The 23764-nt window shown below is 41.2% G+C and overlaps 1 protein-coding gene across 3 annotated transcripts in view; it reads right to left on the bottom strand.

Annotated features, from left to right (window-relative positions):
- LOC118422720 (protein crumbs homolog 1-like) overlaps window positions 1-19204 on the bottom strand; it is a 35733-nt gene extending 16529 nt beyond the window's left edge. Inside the window, exons 1-2 of one of the 3 annotated variants that reach the window (XM_035830442.1) lie at window positions 19115-19204; window positions 10701-10847 (exon numbers count right to left, since the gene is read on the bottom strand). In XM_035830442.1, the coding sequence (XP_035686335.1) occupies window positions 10701-10746 (46 nt within the window). In that variant the 5' untranslated portion in view covers window positions 10747-10847; window positions 19115-19204. Of the gene's footprint in view, window positions 1-10700; window positions 10848-12967; window positions 12989-14467; window positions 14683-19114 lie in introns of those variants that run through there. The other 2 variants (XM_035830441.1, XM_035830443.1) reach the window with 2 other exon arrangements.
- Between the last annotated feature and the right edge of the window lie 4560 nt (window positions 19205-23764).

Genomic DNA, 23764 nt, shown 5'->3' on the forward strand with positions numbered 1-23764 from the left:
TTGTCATGCACACCCCCTCAACTGAACCGAGCAACGCACACCAGCACACTGACTCACGGGGAAAATTTCATTATTCTGATTGAATTGCCCAGATTTGGTAAGTGAGTCCCCACTGAATGGCGTCCCGACAGGAAGCTTTTCTCGCCTTACTTCACATCCGACGGCTAGAACTAACCAAATTATGGAAATCATACAGTTTGATACTTTTCTGCTTTGTGTTGTTGAGGAATGCCCCCCGAGCCAACGGTTGCGTAGCGAGACCGGCGGTCGCTCAAAGAATCCATGAGAGCAATTTTCAAATGGGCTCTGTCACACACACACTGGCATACATACACAGGACGTTACATCCGAAATATAAACTTGCACGATTCTTGCTCTCTACCCTCTGCGTTTTAAGCCGCATCATCTGCTAGACTGCTGCTGTATTTAGATCTATTTACTGTGGACGGAGTCGTGTAGATCTATATCACGGGTTTGTCTGGACAATACATTATACGGGAGTTCTTTGGTAGGATAAAGCACAACTCCGTAAACATTCTCACGCCCGTGGCTCCACTGAAACCCCATGTTTTTCCTTCCCTATGGAGTACACTACTGATAAGACAATGTTAAAACAGAGCTGCTCATACAAGTGGACTCGTCTTGAAAAAGCAGAGGACCAAAAATGGGAACGAAATTTTTCAAATATTTTACCATAAATTATGATGTCTTTCTAAGTCCATTAACTAGTTCTAGTAGTTGGCGCCGACCCAGCCGGCATGTGGTGTGACCCTAGTGGCGATATCACTCATTTTCCGATTTCGTGACTTTCGAGATCATAAAACTGCTACCAAATCTTTCAGTGGCAAAATAAGATCACACAGAAGTGGATACTTAATAGATTGGCAACTGGTTCACCATTAGAAGATACGGCATTGAAAATAGCCTAGTTTTGGGACCTTTGGTAGGACCAAGGACATTATACGATGTCCTTGGTAGTATACACGGCGTATAATGATACTGTTCAACAAATTAGATTCTCTTTAAAATACCATGCCTATCATATACTGGAAACGCCCTTAACACCGTGAATTTGCAATTTCAAAAGGGTCAAAAGTCTCTGCTAGTATGCTCAGAGATAGACTGCACTTTGAGTCATGATGTTGTTAACGTTGAGTAAATACTAACACAAAAGGTGAACTAAAACAATTCACAAATTTTGGCATTTGTACAAGCTTTGTATTCATTAGTTATAAATCACGATACCGTGAAGTAAGTGCATTTAGAGTGGATGAAGACTTCTTCTAAGGGGTTGTATTTCTTCCGTGTCATGATTAATGCATGTAACGGCGTCTACTGGCTAAAATGTAGCTAGCACTGGGGCATGTTTAGTACAACAACACTCACACTGCCTGATCTAATAGCACACTTCCACTGTAAACACGTCAGGGGGGATCTAAGGAGTCCTGACATATACCCAAAACATAATTTGATGGAATTACGACGAGTGTTTCCTCCATTTACAGAGTGTTTCTGTGACATTTCCTGACTCCGCCAAGCCTTTCTTCAGATCGCCGAAGTTCACGACCGAGGCGAGGCAAACAATGCGCAGGGGTCGATGGGTAATCTAAACAAACATGGCGTCCCACCAAGAAGCGTTTGGGTAAGAAAGAAGATTGAACGAATTGATTGGAGGAGCCGTTTTAAACACGGTCTTTGGAAAAACGTCCGCTAATTTACTTTAGGTTCCTATTTAGACATGGGGTAAGGCGTTAGGAATGTCATTTATGCATACCTAATTGTTGTTAAGAATTTAGAGTCCTTCTGTTAGTCTTGTAATGACTGAAATGAGTCGAGGGGATTTTCATTATCACGCATTTCAAGGGCATGAGCGCCATTATCATTGGGGTCGCATCCTTGTGATCTTTCCTCACAATAGCAGATACAACACCTGCTAGACAGCAATGGGAATTCGTTTTTCATCATTGTCAACAATGTCAAATGCTTTAGTGACATCTACGAATAAACAACGTATCAAGTAATAATTGCGACTAATGCAATAAAACACGTGTCATGACGTTAATAAATCAAATTACACGGGAGCCAAACATGGTTCAGTGGAAAATAAAGAATGTTAAGAACGTTATATGATTAGTATGATGAATGGTGGTAGAAAATGAGAAATATTTGGTACATTATGTAGTTCAGTGTAGTTACAGCAGATGTTGATCGCAAGCATTCTTCCGAGATCTTTCAACACGGAGATTAATCTAAACCCTTGTGTTGGGTTGGATCAATACAAAATACCAGCCATATTTTATGAAATTATGAATCAATATACTCTGACATTAATCTCACTACCAATTACGTTTTATTCCCGACGTACAGCGTAAATTTTTGTCACAACTTCACTTTCAGGCCTATGCTTTCAAGGGAGAAAATTTAACCTAAATTCAAACCGGGCTATGTGTAACAAGAACCAAGTGTTATCCTGCAATTCTTATCGCTGATTCTTTCAACGATGTCGCGTAGGAGAGGTATTCTAAGTCTGGAAAGAGAACTTTGGAACTCGGAAAAGAGATAAGAAAGAAGGTCGCGCCTTTTTCTGGGAGATATAACGCGGTTGTTCTCTTGCACACGTCTTAGTGTCGTCAAGGAATAAACTTCTTCTGTTGAAGACATATGTCTCCAGTATCTTCAGAAAACAAATACGTAAGAAGTAGTAAAATGAAACAAATGTATTGAGTTATTTTTGCTATGCTATCTCCAAGTTGGTACAGCATTGTACTGGGTACATTCGGTCTCCTGTTACAAATTATCCATAAACTTTTCACCGATAAAAGTTCAAAGGACCAAAGACTAAGATTTAGTGATGAAATGTCGTCTTGTCGTTGAGTTTATCTGTGAGAGGATCCAGACAGTTTGGTTTGACATTGGAACAAGGTCAACATGACATTGCGTGCGCAAGGTTACACGTACGTAGGTGTCATGTCAGCTGGGGTATGGAGAAAGACACAGGAAAGAGTGGCTAGATAAAGTAAAGAAAGAATGCGTCTGTGGGGCGCTATATAAGTTATAAAAACGTTTGAATTGTTCATTTAGCAACGACAGTTCAATCTATAGTATGTACAATGTGTACGTTTTGGTATTTATAGTGCCATAATTAGGCATTGATGCTTTAATATATAGCAAAGAGGTAAAAAAGTCTTTTTTAACCTCCTTGATCATCGCAAAACCGTTTGAAATATTGATGTTTATTCGGGACTTTTGAGTATTTCTACATATAGAAGTTTAGTAGAATAGTTTGCTACGTAGAAAAATGTACGTGCCTTACAAAGAAAAATGTTCTTAAAAGAATATGATATTGAAGACAAGTAAATTACGCTTTTTTTCGGTCAAATCATTATTGGAAGGTTGCCCTTTTGGTTAGACAACTTTTGCTTGTAATGAAGAAGTTTACTGTCAATAAGCGTTTTCGGTGACGAAACAACACAGGAAATACTATAATCTGTAACTCTGTTAGCGTTATGGTAGAGCATAAATCTGGACAAATTTCCCGACACAGGAAATGCTTTCTGAGGAAGATCTAGATTTCCAAGGAAATACCAGTTCGGAAGGAAGCTAGACGGGAGGGACTGTTAGTAGTTAGTCTGGAATTTTAAGGAAAAGTCTAAAATAGTCATTTTTCCTGCGACAACAGGTGTTTGAAACCTGTCATCACCTAACTTCGAACGCTGGAAAACAAAATGAAAAAAGGAACTTTAAACGAAATCTATGCTACGGAAACATCGAGTGCAACAATATGTTATGGTAGAGAGAATTTGGGTTAAACAACAGATAATTATGCGTACCTGAAACTGATTAAGGAGAAACCAACGATGCCGAATCTGCGACAGAACGAAGTAATTACATTGTAGATTGCCTTGGGAATTATTCAATGACTTTCGATCAATAACTGGAACCAAAACGCGAAAACACAAAATAGGCCATATTCCAACCAAAATCCTTTCCTTGTAAGCAAAAAAGTATTTCTACAAAGTAAGCGAAAACTATTTACGTTTATGTTTTGAGCAAAGTAGTACTTTTTGATCAAAGCAAGTATTTTCGTTTATGTTTTGATAAATCAACTTTCCAGTGAGGCCACGTAATTGAAATTCAATATACAACGAAGTAACAGGGGACACATTTCTTCCACAAAACGTGGCCACATCTATAATAGTCCTAATTAAAGCCCTTCGTTAACGCTTGGGAGTTAATGAAACAGTGGGAATTGTTATTGGGTGATAGACTTTATATACACCATTATCGTTAGAGGGGTCATGATAATGTGAATTTAATGAAGCCCCATCAAAGAAATGAAGTGTCCAAAGCTCTTTCGCATATGATGTAATCATTTCAACGCGTCTGCGGTAAAATGAATTACCCCAATTTAACGATTGTTCTAGAAAGGCCATACTACAAAAGGATAGCTCTATGGGTAATCTATAAATAGGACCATCGCAAAGCGATGATTGGACCGAGATGCAATGCAGTGATAAGGACCAATCATAATTAGATTGTCAGTTTGAACCCGAGAGCTATCTGACGGTTAGGCTTGTGCGACAGGTTACATACCATATAAGGAATGTGGGTGTGTAGTTTATATAATTAAAAGGCTACGTCATCGGTACAGCCCATCTCCTTATAAGGAAGTGGCGACCCCTTTCGTGACAGGTAATCTACAGGCTTTAGACACTCGCGTCAAAGTATATAATAGATGACATGAAGAGATAGGTGGGTTGTCAGGAATAGTAGCATAGGTGGGGTTAGAGACACAATAACTCATCAATGATGTCATGGAGTTTATTTTCGCGCCATGCGCGAGCGCCATTTGATTGACAGGTCTATAGGACGATCGACACATCATGTCTCATACTAGTTTGTAGATTCTAAGGTTATTTCAGTACTATATAACAACGATGAAGTGATACAGAGAGAAGTATTGTCATGATTCAACTATTTTAGAGAAAAGGAAGTCGTGGATGAGTTTAAAACGGAAGTTGGAAGAAGCTGACCGACAGGTGGCAAGTTAGAAGTTCCTGAAACGTCGCTTATCCGATAGGAACTGGATTTAGACGAACAAAAGAAACTAGGATCAACCAGACAAGAAGGAACTGTGGCGGAATTTGCGAAATGCTTTAAATCTGACTGAAACACGACAATGTCGGTACACACGTTGACAAGTAGAGATGGCAATGTGTCCAAAATTGGTTAGTCTAGCAGACTGACTACACTGCCTATCATTGGGAGAAAAAATTGCCAGGAAAGTTTTGCTACAAGAGGAAACATGAACTTAGCGTGGACTGACTCCCCTGGCCAATTTCACGATTTTTTTTGCCGAATTCTACGATCCCCGCACCCCAGTAGGAAGGCCTAACAGAGACTAAAAATTGGAGGTGTTTGGACAATTTTTGGCTTCACAATTGGCCAATTACGTTGACTCATATTGGTTGGGGTTCTGTGGCGGGCAACATCAAAGCCTACAATTACATATCAAAGCTCGTAAATTGTGACATTGACGTAGAAACTGCTATCATCTTTTCCGAACTGGTAGAAAAAGGGCAAGGCACGTGGCGTCTGTCTAAGCCAAGCCACCACGCCAACACAAAACGTTGTAGATCATGAAAACTAGCAACTTATAAAAACTAGTCTCTTGTAAGTAATCATGGATTTATGTAGATACCATGGAGTAATAATGAAAGAAGCGGTATTCCACGGACTATTGCGAACACTAAGATACATCGGTAAGATCAAAGGCTCATTTGAACTGACTCATCGAAATCATTGATCGTTTGAATCATACACTTTCCGTCATAAAATTTACCACCGGTTGCTCGTATGTTATATGATTCATACTCAACCCCACCGTTATGGTATAAGTCAGGTTCTTTATATAGATATGATAAGTGAAATATAACAGTCATAAGATAATTGTTTGATATTTATGGAATATGATAAATTTGGGCTTAGTTTCAAGGCTCGCACGAAGGAACATTACTTATTCGACATTTTCTGACTGAATTTTTATTGAAAGTAACTCGTTGTCATAGTTGGTGCACACATGTAGAAAGACAGCTGGACGCTTGTATAAAGCAGCTGTTTTTGCACCCAAACAATGGCAACTTTTTGTCAAAGTCCAGTGGGAATATAATATTCTTGTTTATGTCTGGCACCGTGTAAAGATATATCATTTCAAGCTTCATTTGTTAAGTCTATATGCAAATTGTTGAACAGTACGCTTTAAAACCAGATGTTTTAGAAAGAGAGTCGCTCATTGGCTCAGACAAGTAAGTAGGTATATTCGCGCGTGCAATGCTAGGGCATACATGTACCTTTTACCTGAACTTTATATTTCCTCTTCCACCAGGGAATGTATCAAGAAAAGTCTAACGGTGTGTAGACGTGTCTGAAGATGTCACATAAATAATGGACCACACAGGTGACACACACTAATGCAGGAGGAATGTCATTGTCACCGTTCTATTGTTCTACCTGTCAAACGTCAGGCGACTCAAGATGGCTACAGGTAGAGTAGGTCGTGCCGAGAATCTGATTTTGTTGGATACTTGGGAAGTTTAGTAGACACTTGTTGTCGGATGCAGGTGATAGATATAGATGATACAATAACGAAGTTGAAAGCACTTCGTCTTCCACATGAGATTTATTAGAACATTTCAAAGTGGCAACCTAAAGTTTTGTACAAGAAATTGTGCTCAATAGTCAATTTGGAATCCGTTTTTTTTTCATGTATATTTCTAATGTTTTAAGGAGATTTTTTCTACATTGTTTCGTTTTTTATTCTATATTTATGTTGTACTTTTATTTGGAAAATTTGTAATAAGAATATTCGAAAATGAAAACATCTCTTGTTCATGAATTGTACTGTATCCTAACACTAGTAACAGTTATAAAGTGTTTTTTTTTCCAAAATGTCATCGGCCGTCTACATTGGGGTCTAGGGACAGGAAGCTTCTCTAAGTTATCAAAAAGCATGGGATTCTTTCATAATTTCATTTTAATCTATTGTTCTTGAGGTATGAGCTCTTTTGTGTTAAATCACATGACAGGAAAGTTGGGTGATCAGCTACAAAGAATAGTGTCTGAAAGTTCAATTTTACATGTACGGATAGGAAACTGTACAGACACTTGTCGCACTTCGTGGAGGTCCTCAATAATTATATTATCTGATTGTATTATGCATATGTATGGTATGTGGACAAGGTTAGGTCGAAACTGAATAGAGGAAGTACCTCATTTACAAAAGGTAAAATCAGTTCCTTTGGATTCAATAGCCAAGTTTCTAAATGGTTCTAATTGTCTTGTTCTTCTTTCTTCTTTATCGTGCTCGCGTTCGCAAGGGTTTTACCATAACACTATCGGTTTCTTACACCACAAATGCGCAACAAGAAGAGTGAACAAGAAACCCTTACAAGACTTATTTTCATAAGAAAGAAGGTGTGAAACCAGGCCTTCAGGGTGTGAAAAATCTACCAGACAAATTCACGGTTCACATGAATATTGAGAGGAAACTTCAAGGCTCGAAGCGATCTCTTTTTTTGCATCGGAAGAAAAAATAAACAGGAGGCAAAAGAAGGGGTATCGGTTCCACACCAGTGCACACGATTTGTTGACGTTATCGTTTTGTGTGTGTCGCTGAACAAACGTTGTTGATTCTAGTAATCGCGGTGGCGAGAGACGCACTTGAATAATTTGTTATTCTAAGTTCTAACCCCTGTCCTATGGAATGTCTGTTTTTCGTCTTCTTTTTGGAAAACATAACTGTCTCAGCTTTTTCAACTTTTAACCTCTTGTGGGTTAAGAGAAGAGTGGCGTTTTGCAATTGTGTGGTTTTACATGCTGAGTCAGAATTTGAGTCATCTTTCGTGAAGTAACCTTCTAGAATGTGTGAATTTGAAAAAAAATCTCCGATACGTTTTAGAAGAATGGTCCATATTACATCTTATAAACATGGCAAAGAACATGCTAATTAACAGCACGCCCAGTGACACCGAATCACTAACTGCCCCCCTCCCTTACTTCACCTTATCGGTACTTCTCGCCTAGTTGACGGACGATCGTCCGAAAGACAAACAACACAGAGCCCCCTATATAAACAACTGTCAGACATGCTAACTGGTACGGGTGGTACAAAAATGGCACGCCTTTTGTCAGTTTCACTCCCATGCAGTATGGCTTCACGTTTTCTATCGACCATTCAAGGTGCTTGTTTTCCCGGGTATTCTTTTGTTGGTGGTAAAAAGTAAACAGGAAAAAATAGATCTCTTCTTGGAAAGCACTGCCTGTGTGGTTGTGTGTATGGATGACACACATAGCACTCACTGTTGTTTACATAAGTGTGCAGTCAGTCTTTGTGTACACAACGCTGAGTAAAGATATGGGATACTACTAGTTGTACTAGTACACGATCTTCGTTCTTGTATTGGCAATGCCATTGGTAAACGCTTGCTACCAGCTATTGCTATCAATGTTGACTGTACTTCAGTACTTCAATGTTATTCCACAACGGTTTACAAGCTACACCAGACATACGATCTCTTAAACTTTCTCTTCTTATTGACATCGTATACGAAGTAGACTATAGGCACTGGACAAAGAACCCTTTTTGCCCTCTATTCCATCCGTGTAATTGTCGTAACTCTTTGTAAAGATTGGCAAAAATTTTAACATAATCTTTGAGATAAATACGATTTCATATCAATCGGTTTGCACAGGAAAACTGTAAGTGTTGTGTACTCTCAAATCTCACACGAAAAACCTGAGAGACCAATCAGACAAGATTTCCCGCGAAAACTAGACTAATTTAGGAAGAGATTGTGAAATATGTCTGGTTTCCATGGCGATTGTTCGCTGAGGTGCGCATTATCCACTTTGTCAGGTGGGCATTACCTCCACAGGATTTATTCGTCTCGTCGCTTTGTTTACGCGACGTGTTTTCTCCACCTCGGGATGAAAATGGCGCCTAATTATCGAAATGTTCCAACAGGGAAGAAGATTGTGGTCAGTACTTTCTTTAGGGCTTGTCCAGACAGAAAAATGACCCTTTGAAGCTCACTGACCATGGATAACGTGGATAGGAATTAGATGGCGAAAATTGAACAAAAACCGAAATGGGAATCTACGAAAAGAAAACGTCACAATACAAGATACTTTCTCCCACGTCTTGACAGTCACGTTTAGAGGTTTTCAAGATGACCATTAGAAAATACCTCGCATATACGACTAAATCTCAGTAAACAATGCCTACGGCGGTTCAAGTTCAAAATTTGGATATATTTTCTCGTCTTGTCTCCTCTAAAATCCGTTCTTAATCCACCAAGGTCAAAGTTACGTGAGAATCGGGCGGAAAGTAGGGCGTATGTGATTCGTCTGTCAACGGCTGCATCTCAATCTAATGACCAGAAAGGCGCCAATGACAGACAGCATTACATATAAGGTTCAAGGTTGATCCAGTAAATCCCAGATTAGGATATAAATGAAGAACATCACTCAGGACAAGACGGTCTCAACATAGACCGGAGTATTGTCAGATAAAACCGCTGGATCTAAAGCGAAGGCGATACGATGGTTAGAATGAGCTGGAGGGCTTTTTCTGTGTGTGTGGCTTCTTTTTTTAAATACCGATCTCAAATAGTCTGGGACCTTAGCCTCGAATCCTGTGCTCGTAAATAGGAACATGATCTGTATGTTTTGAAAGTGTCCACGAAGCAATTGGTAGCCTTAATTTTGAGACTGTACATGGACTGTCTACAGACCTTAAGTAGGCTAACTAGACTGGCTCCAAGCGCCTTTCAAGTCTATGATCTCAAAACTGATGGTTAGCAAGTCTCATCGCCTCGTGACTGATAAGCGAATCTTCAGAGTGTACTGGGGTCGAGGCTAAGACAGATGGGGTCTATATTAGCTAGGAGACAGTAAACACGCAACAACAAACACTGCCGTCCCTGAAGGAAGCAAAATCAGGACCCGAGCACAGGAAAACGGCACTCGGGTTTCCAACAGAAACGTCGTCTGATGCCGTCCGTACGATTCGTACCACCCAACAACATATGGCTCGCCTCAAACACTTACTGTAACATCCAGACTATACAGTAATTTCCTAGAGACTACCAGGATGGTCCCAACGATCTTACAACAACATTTACTTGACAGGACTTTGACGTTTTACTGATAGAGCAAACCGGTGGGCGAGGCCACGGCCGTACGATAACGAACACGAATTGTTTACCCTATCATCTATAGTACGGCGGCATTCGACCTTGTACAAACAGCTAAAACCGGCGTTGCGGACTGCAAAGACGCTTTAGAACTCCATGACGAGTATAACAGACCTTACATACAAGTCCATCGGCTATGACATTCCGTATAAGCATTTTACAGAACAGTTGAAATTCGCGTGCTCACAGGACAATGGTTGAAGCTCTTGCCTCATTTAGAAACATACGCGGTGCGTGTAAGCTATGGTTCACTGTAAGGTACTGTTGTTATAGCCTATATCTCCTCCTACACGGAAAAAAATAACACTACAGGCGGACAGCTGAGTACTTGAAGCTTGTCGCTTTAGAATAACAGAACACAAAGCCGTTGTTGATTCTGCCACCAGTTAGAAACAACACAGAGGTTGTGGCACACAGTCATGGGCTCTTGGTTCTCAATAGACTCACCTGGTAGAAGGAAAGGTGAGAGGCCGTCCTTTCTTCTGTGTCGCATCGCTGATGTCGCCTCGTAATCGCCTGTCGTCCCAAGAAACCTGAGCTCTGATGAGACGTCTTGGGAATTTCACGCTTGTTCTGGGTCAACTCGAGGACGACCTGGAACGAAATTTGGAAGAACACTTAGCGATCGTACTACAGGCAAACTCACCCGTGGAATAACTGAAGAAACCCGGGGTGTTTCTGTAAACGATGTAGAATTGTTTCTACATACACCTACACGTACGCGTGTGACTTGATCGGTGTTGAACCACTGAAATCGTAAACGGTTTGGGGTCATAGTTCCGTTTAGGTTTATGAAAATACAGAACAATATGATAAATTGCATTTGAAAAAAATGTCGGCACCTGTACATTTGCTATGTGAAACTGAAAACCTGACAAAAGTGTCACGCTGTGGAGTTCACGGTCACTGCTTACATGTGAATCGTTCTACAGATGTTTTGTGACTGACTGAAAAACGATTTAGCCGTGTCGTTTGTGGCGGGAAAATGTTTAAGACTAGATACTAGGCTGTGAGGGAGCGTGGGTCAGTGGTATCAGGAAATGTTTGAATAATTAAAGACCAAGGAGAGCAGTATTTAGAAATGACGCGATGCTAAGCGAACGTTTAAAATGTTGTTGACTGTTTATGTCACACGGCGGATGTATAAACAATATAGGCTAATATAGGTCAAATGGAAAATGGGAAGGGGGCAGAACAAACATTTTGCACGACATAAGCTAAGAACTAGGAAAGAAAATCGTTCAAAGTATGTGACTAACTAGACAGTTCATTCAATCAGGGGAGGATTTGAGTGACGTGACCATATATGTACAACGTCACTGTTGGAAATACCGATGTCTGGTTAAAATCATGACCTAAAATCGAGAATTCTTCAACAACTTCTTATGTCGGGTGGAAAACTTGAAGTGAAACATCACAGACGTTTCCCTTTCTGTCATCGTCCTTTTTCTTGGACGTTTTCAGCACTTAGCTGGGGAATGGCAAAGCCTTACTATAGCACAGTGCACGTGCATTGTACTAGTACTACCTGCATTCGATGCATGCTAATGTTTGTAAATACTCCCTTAGTTTGCTGTACATTACTGCTACGATCTGTGCTTAGCTTATGAACGTACACGAAATGTTTTCCATTAATCACAATTCAACACATAAAACGGTTCTTCTTTGCCAGCCAAGCCTACCCTTGTCGAAACCATTAATTTCAATTTAGTTTATTAAGTTCCCAGTACGAATAAAAAGGAAAATGTCACGGTAGCGAGATGGGAATTGGAGATGATCTATAGTAAATGAATACATGGTACATTATATAGGGTAGAAAAATTGATAGAGATTCGGAGACAGACACTACAAATGTTTTTAGTTGTCTATGACAGTACGTGGAATATAGTACAGTAGCATAGTAACAGGGATATGTTTATGGTTACATTTAGGTTATACTAAGCCGTATCTCTACGCATTCTGCACTGTTTTTACTCTGTGGCGTCTGCCTAAATCCTTATCTAAGGCTAGCTGGCGATCCATAGCCTATAAATGTCACTGGGCAGACGACAAGACAAAATCCAGATGATCAGGATGAAAAATAGAGAGGCTTGGTAAGGGGAGGGGTAGGGAGGGTGTGAGGGGGGGGGGGGGCGTTACGTTTACGACTCGAGTTTACAGAAACGTTTTGCTTGTGAGGTTGAAAAATTGTCATCGTTAAACGTTAACATGTAAATATAAAACTAATGTAAACGGTGATTAAATCGCTAAGTAGAATACCCGGTGTTGGGCAAGACTACTACTTGTAATAGTAGCACTAGCGCAGCGTACTATAGTACCCTTGCTTGTACTCGACATGCATGTTACAAATTAGCGTTACATTCACCACACACATACAGCAAAAACTGACCTACCTGCCGACCAAGCTAGCTAGCTCCGAAATGTTCAAGGAAACCGACAATAAACCTCAAGTTTGGACCCAGGTGGCAAGACGAGAACATGAAAAACCGAGCGGTATCCAAGAAGTCTTTTGCTTTCCCCGAGTGCCAGTATCACCTTACGTTACGCCACACTACTTCAAATGCTCGCTCCTGTAAAAGCACGCGGCGTCGGGCCCTTTCGGGAGCGATCGTAGCCAAGGCTTCGGATTTAAACCTGCGGTATACCTGTCAACGTACGGTAACCTCAGCCGGGTTCAATGGTACTAGGTAAGGTAGGGTGGTACGTTTACTTACTGGCGGCGTGGTACACACAGGACTACAAGGGGCAAGGGTGAGCTCTCCAAATGGAAGGAAGATTTAGAAATGTGTCAGGGATAATGGACATAGGGAGGCCCGGTTTGTGTGTGGGGAGGGGGGCAGACGGGTCGTCTTAGCGTTTATCCTCAAAATGTCCCGCGCACACGTAAAACTCAAACAACGCCAACAAATTTATCCCTGTGTAAGGGCATGGAGTGTTTGTTAAAGCCTCCTCTCCCCCACTTTGCAAATTAGCAGCGGGAAAGAGAAGGCGTTTGGTTTCCCTTCTCATCTCAGTGAGCATTCCTGCGATTGGTTTGTGTTTTCGCGAAGGAAATATTTGAAACAAACGGTTAGTGGAAAAACAGGTCCACCTCTACCAACAGGCAAACAGGTTTTTTGTTTATTTTGAAGCGCGGACAGTATAGTTCATTGTCTTTATGGCCACATGTGATTCGGGTTTTTCTGTGACTCAGGAATGCAAATGGGAAAGAAATGTGGGATATGCGAACAAGGTAAACTCCCCTGCTGCGAGTTTCTTTTCAGATTCAAGAAACGTAAATTGTAAGTCCTTCGGATTTAGCTTTATTAGTTTGCTTTGAACAACTCGATGACATATATGGTTAAATTTAGCACTTTTTACCACATCATTTTTAGCTTAGCGTATGTCCTTATGTTTGAAAAAAAATGCTTATTTGGAAAACTTGAGACGCACAGCAGGTGAAAAGTCTGAATATTGGACACGACTCGAAGCAGAAATTACCCCTTTTGTGTATCTGTAATAAGCCCAGCCTCGCCAACCCCCGACAGACTCCCATAATATACAGTAATTGGTCGCTTCTGCCTCGCAACAATCGGAAGTTTACATGGTTCACGGTCTTCGTGTTAGGCTGGGAAGAAAAAAATAACCGTCCCTTCTGTTACACATGCCCCAAGGGCATACACGTACTGTGAAAAAAATATGGCGTCCCACACAGGTACGACAGTGTCGTCCTTATGTTGTCGTTCCAAAGAAAATTCGCAAAGAAAAGCCGCCTAGTTTGTATGAATATGGAAAATGCCTCCCTCCCGCTCTGTCATTCGAAGTTCTTTCAATTTGCCCCACTTCAGGGGTGCCGAGCTCTCGTTGTTGGCGCAAATTTTCATGACAAAGCTAGCTTCTTTCTGAAAAGGTGACCCCTATTGTACTCCCCTGACCCGATCTTGTCTTGCCCGGGATGGTTGACAAAATTGGCTTCATGGACGAACAGTCCCAAGCCAGTGTGTGTGTACCGACGCTCTCTTGAAAAGGGATCTTGAGCGAAAGCCGCTCCAAAATAAACACGCCCCAACAACACTAAAACTGAGCATCGTTCCGTCAACAAGCGAAGGCTTCCGACAGTTCGGGTAATGTAATTCTCCGTGACCAGTTAAAAACGTTACAAAGCCACTGGAGCTTTCAAAAAAAGAATACACTCCCTAGTAATTGTTACCTAGCTATGCCTTGTAGTCACCCACCTGGTGTTAAAAGTCCCTTTCCGCGTCCTTTCCCGATAAGAGAAGTTGAATCTCTCCTTGAAACTGTTTGGAAATGAAGAAAAATCCAAGCCCTGGTGGTTTAAAGCAAGGAGCTTTTATACGTCTGAATCCGACAGTTTACCGTCGTGGAATGTTGGGAAGAGCGGGGCGTGTGAATGAAGCCAGAGGACCCGTCAGACAACTCGGCGCGGGTTCGGACGGGGTCGGAATGGCTTTCGTGCCGTGACGTCGGCTAATCGGCCCCTCATTTGCATACTTCGTTGACGACCATTTATGGCAATCGATAATAGGCGGCCCAACAGTCATCCCCCCGAGGGTTGAAAAGGGGGTTATTGTATAATTCAATTTTGTAAAGGCAAACAAGACTCTTATTCTTCATGCATGTGTAAGAACTGGAGTTCTAGAAAATTTTGAGGTGTTTGAAAAAGTTAGAAACAACACAAGATCTTCCTAAGAAAAAGGGTAATGTCTTCGTCATTCAGAGAACACTCAGAAGAAGATTTCGATGTTGTATTACATTTTAGACGTTTTCTATGTTTCTTTACAAAGGCTTCAGACGAATTCGAACATAAAGAATTCTAAGACTAACGTTATAACAAAACGCATAGAAAACTTTCAAAAAGTGGTTCTAGCAAGAACTTCCGTGATTTTCGCAAACCGTATACACAGCCTCATAATTATTATATATCACGTGTTACTTATCCTTTTGTGCATACCGCCTCCGCATGTCTATGGGTGGGGGCAATCTGCACTGTCCTGGCTGAGCACGCTTTGCCCAGGCTATTTAATTATTCATATCAAAACACCCATATAAGACGATTCCCTTGCTATTTTTTCCACACGACATCCCCTAAAGCTGATGACATCACACGATTTATACAGGATTTCAAACGAACACCACCTGTTACTAGTTCATCGCGAATAGGAAATAATAGATATTACGACATTCTTCGCAATGTTGACCAGGAAAAACGTCAGGAAAACCTTGCGGAACACCGCAAATTACAGGAAAGATGTTGCAACAGACGAAGTCTTTTTGAGAAACTCACGTTCGAACTATTTACTATCAGCAAGTAAGCGGATTTGGGGTCTAGAAACCCAAACTGTAATACCTTTTTAATTGGGTGAACTCCCTATAGAATAAACTAAACACAAAGCCAATATCCTTAGCGATGAAGTATCACAAAAAAATAGGAGTAAATACCAAACCATAAAACTTGGGTGTGTAAATGTTTTGAGTTTTAGTCCCAGAAATGACTTTGTGTTTTTCTTCTTCCTTTGACAATCGTTCTTGTTTTATGTGTGGTAATGACCTAATAGAGTTACTAGTAACGAACACATCCCGGCATAACTCTGAAATGGCCCAGTGTTTTTGTACAAACAAACCGCAAAGATACGATCTGGAAGCGACCAAGTTGAATCTGGTGGCCTCGAAGTGACGGCTGCGACTCTTCGGTCATTAGGCGGGTTCTGTCCGCTTCGGAATTCCCAAAGTCTCGGCGGGTAGACTCACTCAGAAAGGAAAGCTCTCAGACTTTTTTGTTGTTGGAAGGAAGCGAGTTATTATAGGGTACAAACGCGGTTGAAGGGCGGGTATTCTTTAGTGAGGAGGCCCGGGACAAAAGCGCTGGAGGCGAAGCGAGCTTTGCCATCTGGGAGACGTGCTGTGTTGTTGTGCTCCGGGGCAAGTTGGACTAGTTGTGTCACCTCGACTCAGCACGGGCACTTTATAATGCACTCAAATGACTCAATTACAAGACTAAGCTAAAAACAAGTCCACAGAGGCTGCTAGGATGAGATGGGACAACTGCATGCTTGTTCCAGATGTGCGCGTATGTGGTGTGTATGTATGTGTGTGTCAGTGCGTGTGTGTGTCTGCGCGCGCGCGTGTGTGTACAATAGGAATATACATTGAACTTGGATGCTTTAAATGAACGCAAAAAGACACGGTTACGTCTTGCTATCTGTAGGCTTAGGCCAATATATACGATCAGATCATATCAGAAAAGGCCTTGCACCAAGACCAAGGCGAAATTTGCTCTGTTTCAAGTTCAGATTCGTTGACAAAAACTAGATTTTGAAAAATATCTAATCTGAATCTATTTCGAATATCAGCTTTATTCAAATGTAATGAATGTATGTCCAATATTTCGTGTCTCCAATGACGCTGGTAGCCAACGACAATGGCAAAGTAAAAGAGCTTTTATTTCATCATCATGGAAGTAAGAGTTTCAGACAAATACCGTACTCCAAAACTTGATTATTTGATATGGTTCGATTTTGTCGTGGACAGATGTAGAGATAAATTCAATAATTTATGTACCATATTCCATACATAACATGTCTCTAATGCACTCCGTATTGTTCCTATGGACTAAATAGGAAGCCATCCATTTTATTATATCTATATTGATGCATAAGCATGACTTATGATAGAAGGCGGTTTCAGTGATGTGTCCTGAGCGGCCGTTATCTGGCTTGTAGCAGGCCGTTAGGGTTGATGTACTTATCTGTTGTGATACCAGTGGGACATCCGCCTGTTCCACAACCTTAATAACGTCCTACGATCGCATCATCATCACTAAAACCCCCTTAATACCTCCCTACCATAGATAACTCTCAATCCCCGACACAAAAGAACGGAGATAGAGCGTCCCAGGATGAAATATCACATAATTCTGTTCCTACAAAGGGTTCTAAATTGAGTCGTTGGTTGTGAGGTCGTTGGGTTTTGTCATAAATTCGGATTCCTCACAAGCACTCAAAAGGGTACTGTGATGCTCGCTAAAACGAGCCAATTATCGTGGAATGGGTGTCTTATGCTTGTTAGACGGGCGATACCACTTCGTAAGGCTTCGGGGGCGCTTTTTGACTTACAAGTAGTTACTACTCGTCGCTGATTGGCTGATTGGGAATTCGATTATGATCACTACTAATGTACAGAAAAAGGGGCTACAGGTATTGTTTTCTCAGCATAATAGCTATACCTACGGAAATATTTTGTAAGGGTTTGCCAAACGATAAACATTGCATATTTCTTAGCCGATCTCACCAGGCCTGATAGAGCCTAAAATAAATCCTCCCGCAAGCCTGGGTCTCTAGACTATAAACCTTGACTTCCTGTGTATCTGTCTTAAAAACCCATCAACTTCCTGAAAGGATAGTCCCTCCCTTCCGACTATCTCACGATTTGATACCAAAACAGAGTTTTATTGCAGTACACACATGGGGAGGGGGTTATTGTGTCATCTTGCCGCTTGTGTATCTGTTGTTTGGACAGACGAGCGGTTGGTGGCCAATAAACTTTAAAGAAAACAAAAACATAGTATGCAGTAAAGGAAAAATCCTGTTCTTAGTTAGTGATCTTTTATTTTATTCGACTGGTATCTCACTTTTGTCTCTAGTTAACTTTTTCCGTTGTTTTAGTTTGAAATTTAAGTTTAAAATGGCTAGGGTGATCTGTAACGTTACGCGTTATACATTTTTCATTGGTTGGAATTATCAGACGTAATCTTTTGAAAGTAACGGTAATTTGTCACATCAACCGTCGTTATGATGATGAAATGTGCGATTAAGGGGGAAGGTTACCCCACGAGACTTGTAATGTAAATTTATGTTGATACATTTATCTAATCTATCCAGCCTAATAAGCTAAAGGAACCATGACAGATACTAGTATACAAGAAGCAAGCTAACACAAAAGTTAACTTACGCAGAAAAAGCTTAGTAAAAACAAGACGTTTTCTTCTAAAAGAGTACATCTATCGTATGCAAGTGACGTGAAAGAAACTGTGCTGACGCTAAAGGTGCTATCTCATTGCACTTTGGGCACCGGTGTGGCACTGTGGGGTTCGTTCACTGTGCACGTGGTACTGTTGTGTTATTTTCGCCGATTTTTAAAAATAATTTAGATATTGCGTAATGCGTAAAAGTATGACTTTAAAGACAACAAAATACACATAACGTAAAAAATTAGTGCTTTATGTCTGAAATTCGTTGAGTAATCTTTCCAACCCCACAGTGCCGCACCGGTGCCCCAAGTGCAGAAGATACAGTATTTTTTGTGTGAGGGGAAGAAGTGATTTGCCCGTGGCCCAGTCATCGTTTGCACCATTACACACATCCCCTCCGTGACGGTAGGTTAGCGGTGAGGTCGTACTTACAAGCCCCTGAGTCATAAATCAACACTGGCTACACCAAAGCACGCAGCAATGGTATACTTGAAAACAACTTCTTATATTCATGTCACGAACGGGATGCAGATATAAACGGTACACGTAAGTTAGCGATGCATGTCATGGGTGGGGAGGGGGGCACTGTACAAGGTGTGTGAGTGGAGCAACTGTGTACTGTACGGAATGTACAGTCGGAGGAGAAAGGTACATGCTGTAGTAGAAGATGGCGTAAAACTCGCAAATTCAACGTCATCTAGCGTAGATAACTCGAGTACATAGCATGTTATCAAATGATAGTTGACAAAAGTCATACAATTTCGTAAAGAGAGCGCTAGCTTTCTGTCCGACCCTATGGAAACCGTATAACCAGTACAGGGTAGCTGCCAAGCGTACTAACTCAGGATGAAGGAACGTTACATAGATGGGGGAGAGAGAACAACTATGAAGATACCTGCTTTGTGGTCAGTGATGACTGTCCGAAGAATGTCCAGTACTGATCAAGAATGTCCACTGATATCAAACAAAAAGGCTGTAAGTTGTCCAGGAATTTGGAATGGTAAGTCCAGAGCGCTCGCCGGACGTCCGGCTTGAGTCAGTGTCCAGAGAGAAGTGACCACTGGTCCCAGAGGTGATCACTCTTTAGCCTCGGTCAGTGGATACCCCAGGGGGTCTCCAATCTATCACAATCAAAACTACAAGTCGTAAGACACGAGGTACCCGTACACCAGGGCGACGCAGCTGGTACTAGTCTGGTAGTCCGCCCGCCTTCTGCGAGGCAAAGACTCGGTAATAGTTCGCGGTCTCCATTCTAATTGGCAGGTGTTTTGTGTAGGGCTGACCCGCGAACCCTAGCACAGTCACTTCCATTTTTCATGCGTTTATTCTTTCCGCAAATGAGCTTTTCGACATTTTGGGTTGTAGCGGGAGGACGGAGCCAATAGTCGGGGGGAAAGAAAGGTATACCCGCGGTGTGGGTGTTCCATAACAACGGGACACGTCAGTTTTTGTAGAACCACAGTCGGTAGTGTGTCCGACATATTGTGGCTTGTATGTACAATATTGTATGCAGCCATGGGTGATTATTACGGAAGTATTGTGCACAAGAGCCGCCTTTAAATCAGGGAGTGGCCGGTGTGTCCAGCCGGTATTGTGTCCGGCGGAGTTTGTTCATGTGTCCGGAGATGTTGATATTGTGTGGGGTGGTCACCAAATGACCGTGACTAGACAACATCTAACGCGACCGCGCCGCTTCAAAGCGCCGCTGCGGGATCAAAAGCTCCAAAGTTATATTATTCCATTACGTCTACCCCAGACAAAGGAGTCATGGAAATCGAGAAATCATTGAAAAGAGACTTCCAAAATATTTCTTATAGATGGAGAAATGATGAGTAAGCACAGTTTGAGAGGGCAGCTGTGGAGAAAAAGAGAAAATCGAAATTTTATTAACTCCCCTTCCGTGAAATGCAACGTAACGGTACAATTGTCTTTTTGGCTAGTTTTTCTCACTAGTCCATCTGGCTTAAAACTTGGTGTGTTAAAAATGACAGCTGCGGTTAGAGGTACAAATCTGTTTCTTCATTTTTTGTGTTCTAAAACATTATATCATCCTTGACTATTATCAAAAACAAGCTTGATTTTCATGTATCAAAGCAATACCATGTGAGTAGGAATATTTGAACTATTAAGCTAAAACATTATCAATGTGAAACTTTTTTAGAAAATAATTTCTTTCAGTTTTTTGCTTGTTGTTTGTTGTCCAGGTTGCTTTCAGAGAAAATTGACAATTGGTAACGTAGTTGAAACTTGTATGTAATTTGCAAAAATGAGACATCTCTTGTTTTTCTGTCTCACTGTCATTATTCTAAAGTACTGGAAAGGAACGTTATTTCAAAAGATAAATTCGAAACACCTTTGTAACAAATGGATTTCCTGAACACAAACATCCCTCCAAAACACCGCAGGAAACCCCCTCTTATAAATTACGGTTTGTTTGTGGTTCCTTGTTTACTATTTACGTTGGAATTTGAATCTCAACAGCGATGTTTTGAGCTCCCTATGGGTGGCGAGAGTTCTAAAGACGAGCGGCGCCTCGGGGCGTTTCGGCTATTTTCGGTCATCTTCGGACGTCGTCGGACCGTGAACTTCGCCAGGTGGCCTGAGTCACGAAGGCGTGGGGGGAGGGGGGTCATCAACCGTGGCATTCCTAACGAACAAATAACGTCAGTACCCTTTCATCAACTGTTTATGATATAGGGAGCAGAATTCCTCAAGCATTCCCATGTGGAATGTTGAATGATTAAAGATCACGACATATTTACGAATGCAATTTCAGAGATTCCGGAGGGTAACGTTATTGTGGACACCTGTGTGGGGATTGTTCAGGGACTGACCAAAAAGACGTAGCTTTTCTGCTTCTGACATGTCTTTAATGTTAACTCCTTGCGGCCAATCTTAACAATTTTATGGCCTTAGGCTTTTGTGGCGTCGAAATCTCCATTTACAGTCAAATCTGCCTAAGCCGATGACCTGTCATTTTTGTCCGGTCCCTTTGTGACCGTCTTGAGCAGGTTTGACTCTATTGAGAACAAAAGTTTCGTGACCTGTCCCACTTTCAGCTTTAAAAAAAAATCTCCAGCAATTTCAAAGCTGAAATCGCAACCGAAATTGAAAAGGTGTTCTCAAGAGACAACAAAACACTCGCAAGCCAATCATATTACTAATGGCCATTTTGTGACTATTTGCGTTAATACGCCCCCCTGTATGAGTATTTCGACATGTCAATAACTAGGTATTATCTAGAAGATTGATGGCTCAGTTAAAAGGTGTTTTATACCGATCATTATGAAATTAATAACATGTTCTTATTTTGAGGAAGGATTTTGATTGGTCGCGGTATATGGGTTACATTGAATCTCTTTAGATGGAAATGTAATTTTGGGGTAGCAACAAAAAAGACTTAGCCCATTGGAAAAATTATTAATATAATGAAATGTCGTTAATGGTATCGCGTTTATTTTCATGATGCAATTCCAAATATGACATAATATCTATTAAGTATTCATTCTTCAACGTTTGGTGAATTAGTTTGCTAGATTATGAGCATTATTTCATAAATAGATCGCTCCATCATCAACAATATGTGGTAATAGAAAGGCGCATTACATTGAAATGTATCAAAACAATTTCTATCCTTTGTAATGCAAACCGTTATTTCATCTTTGCCTGATTTTGTGCATTTAATTGGATATTAGAAGTAAAGTAAAATAGATGCTAGTTGCAAAGTATAATTTCTAAAGTTGCAGTAAAATGCCACCACGAAATAAAACTTTGCAACAACACGGAATTAATTTTTGTCTCTAAAAAGTATGAAAGAATTGCAACACTATATGCGAAACAGAACATTGTATCATCTCCATGTCACCCAAAGATGTACTGACGGATTGAAATAAAGTAGCTGTACCAACGACAACAACATTTCGGCTAAACCATATTTATTTTAAGACTGGCACCTGCATACCCAAAAGCGTGATGTACAAGAATCACCATAGATCTTTTGACTGATCCCATTGCATGGTGGGAGAACGGCGCACTGTGGGTGATCATATACAAGATGCAAACAAAAATCTCTTTGATACCATGACAACATACTAGTAGACTGGTCTGGACACTTTGCGTCCTTCGTTAATTCCCATAGTGCTTCATTCTCCCAGCAGGTATTGGGATCCGTGAAAAAGGTCCATGATTGGTCGATATTTCAGATGACACAAATAGTCATTCAAACTAATCTCCAAGTATATGTTGGAAAGCAAAATCGTAACGTTTTCCTAAGTGTCCGTTTCTGTTACATGTACGTATACACACCGGGGACTGTTAAAAAATATTTTACCCCCCCCCCCCCCCCCCCCGACATCTGCTCGGAGGTTACCCACAACCCTGTTCCATGAGCCAATCCGTCTGGTCTAAAAACGAGTGCCAGTCTTCACTCATGGGAAAACTAACACCCAACACAAAACAAAAACCAATTAAGATTTAATTGAAACTTGCACACACGTATCTAATAAACGTCGGGAAGGCTGAATACTCCGGATATTAGCATATCGATCCGTCACTGGTAGAAAAACGTTCTGTCAGTCTGTCAGATATTTTGTCGTTTTTTCATAGAATCCTATATTTATTTGTGCAAGCTTCTAGCATAGATAGCAAAATGTCTTTTGCATAAATATCTCTAGTATCATTCACCAACAGACTTCCACGAGGGCTAAAATTCAGCTAAGCGTCCCTTTTATTTTCATACGAATATGATCTTTGCAGGGGCGTCACGCAAGCGTTGTCCGCCATGTTGGATGATTAAACCTGAAAGTCACAAAGTAACGTCACAAGGTATACTGAAGGGCATATTATGTAGTGATAACGTTACAATTGCAGTCATGTAACATTACATTATGCACAAGAACATTCTAACGGTCTAACCAAAATGACGGCAGTGACGTCATGTGCAAAGTGACGTCTTGCAGAGCTGTCAATCATTCCTAGGGCCACACATTCCTCTCCAGGCTTTGTTTGAACTATTTAGTTTCTGGCAAGCCGGTTATCTGGGGATAAGTTGAAGTGCGCGGCGGATAACTGTCTGTTCACGGAAGCAGGCGGGTTGTTGTGTCTGGGGTGCCCGTGTATAATAGCCGGGGTTTGTGTTCGCACTTGGCTCCCTGGTAAACCCGCACACCGCCGCGCACTGATACAACCACGGTCAGGTTTCACCGATTAGCAAGGTACACGGTGCCTAGGGGGAGGGCTGTCATAGTCTGCAAGTCAGCCTCTAGTGGAAAGTCATGTTGATATTAGCCTCGAAAATCAGTATTTACTGGGAGACCATGTTTATTATTGTGGCAAAAAACACGCACAGTCGTTTGGTTCATGTTGAGGATTATTCAGATTTCTGTTCAATTATTAAAACCTAGGCCTATTCCTAAGACGCAACTTGGTGTCTGGAATGCACTAGCTTTCTTTAGTTTGATATGATAATTACTGACTAGTCTCTACCAGACTCCGGATCGCTGGAAAATCGTAGAAATGGAACAAATCAGAGGAGTAAGCCGGCCAG

Source organism: Branchiostoma floridae, chromosome 9 (assembly GCF_000003815.2).
Source record: "Branchiostoma floridae strain S238N-H82 chromosome 9, Bfl_VNyyK, whole genome shotgun sequence".
NCBI classification, from domain to species: domain Eukaryota; kingdom Metazoa; phylum Chordata; class Leptocardii; order Amphioxiformes; family Branchiostomatidae; genus Branchiostoma; species Branchiostoma floridae.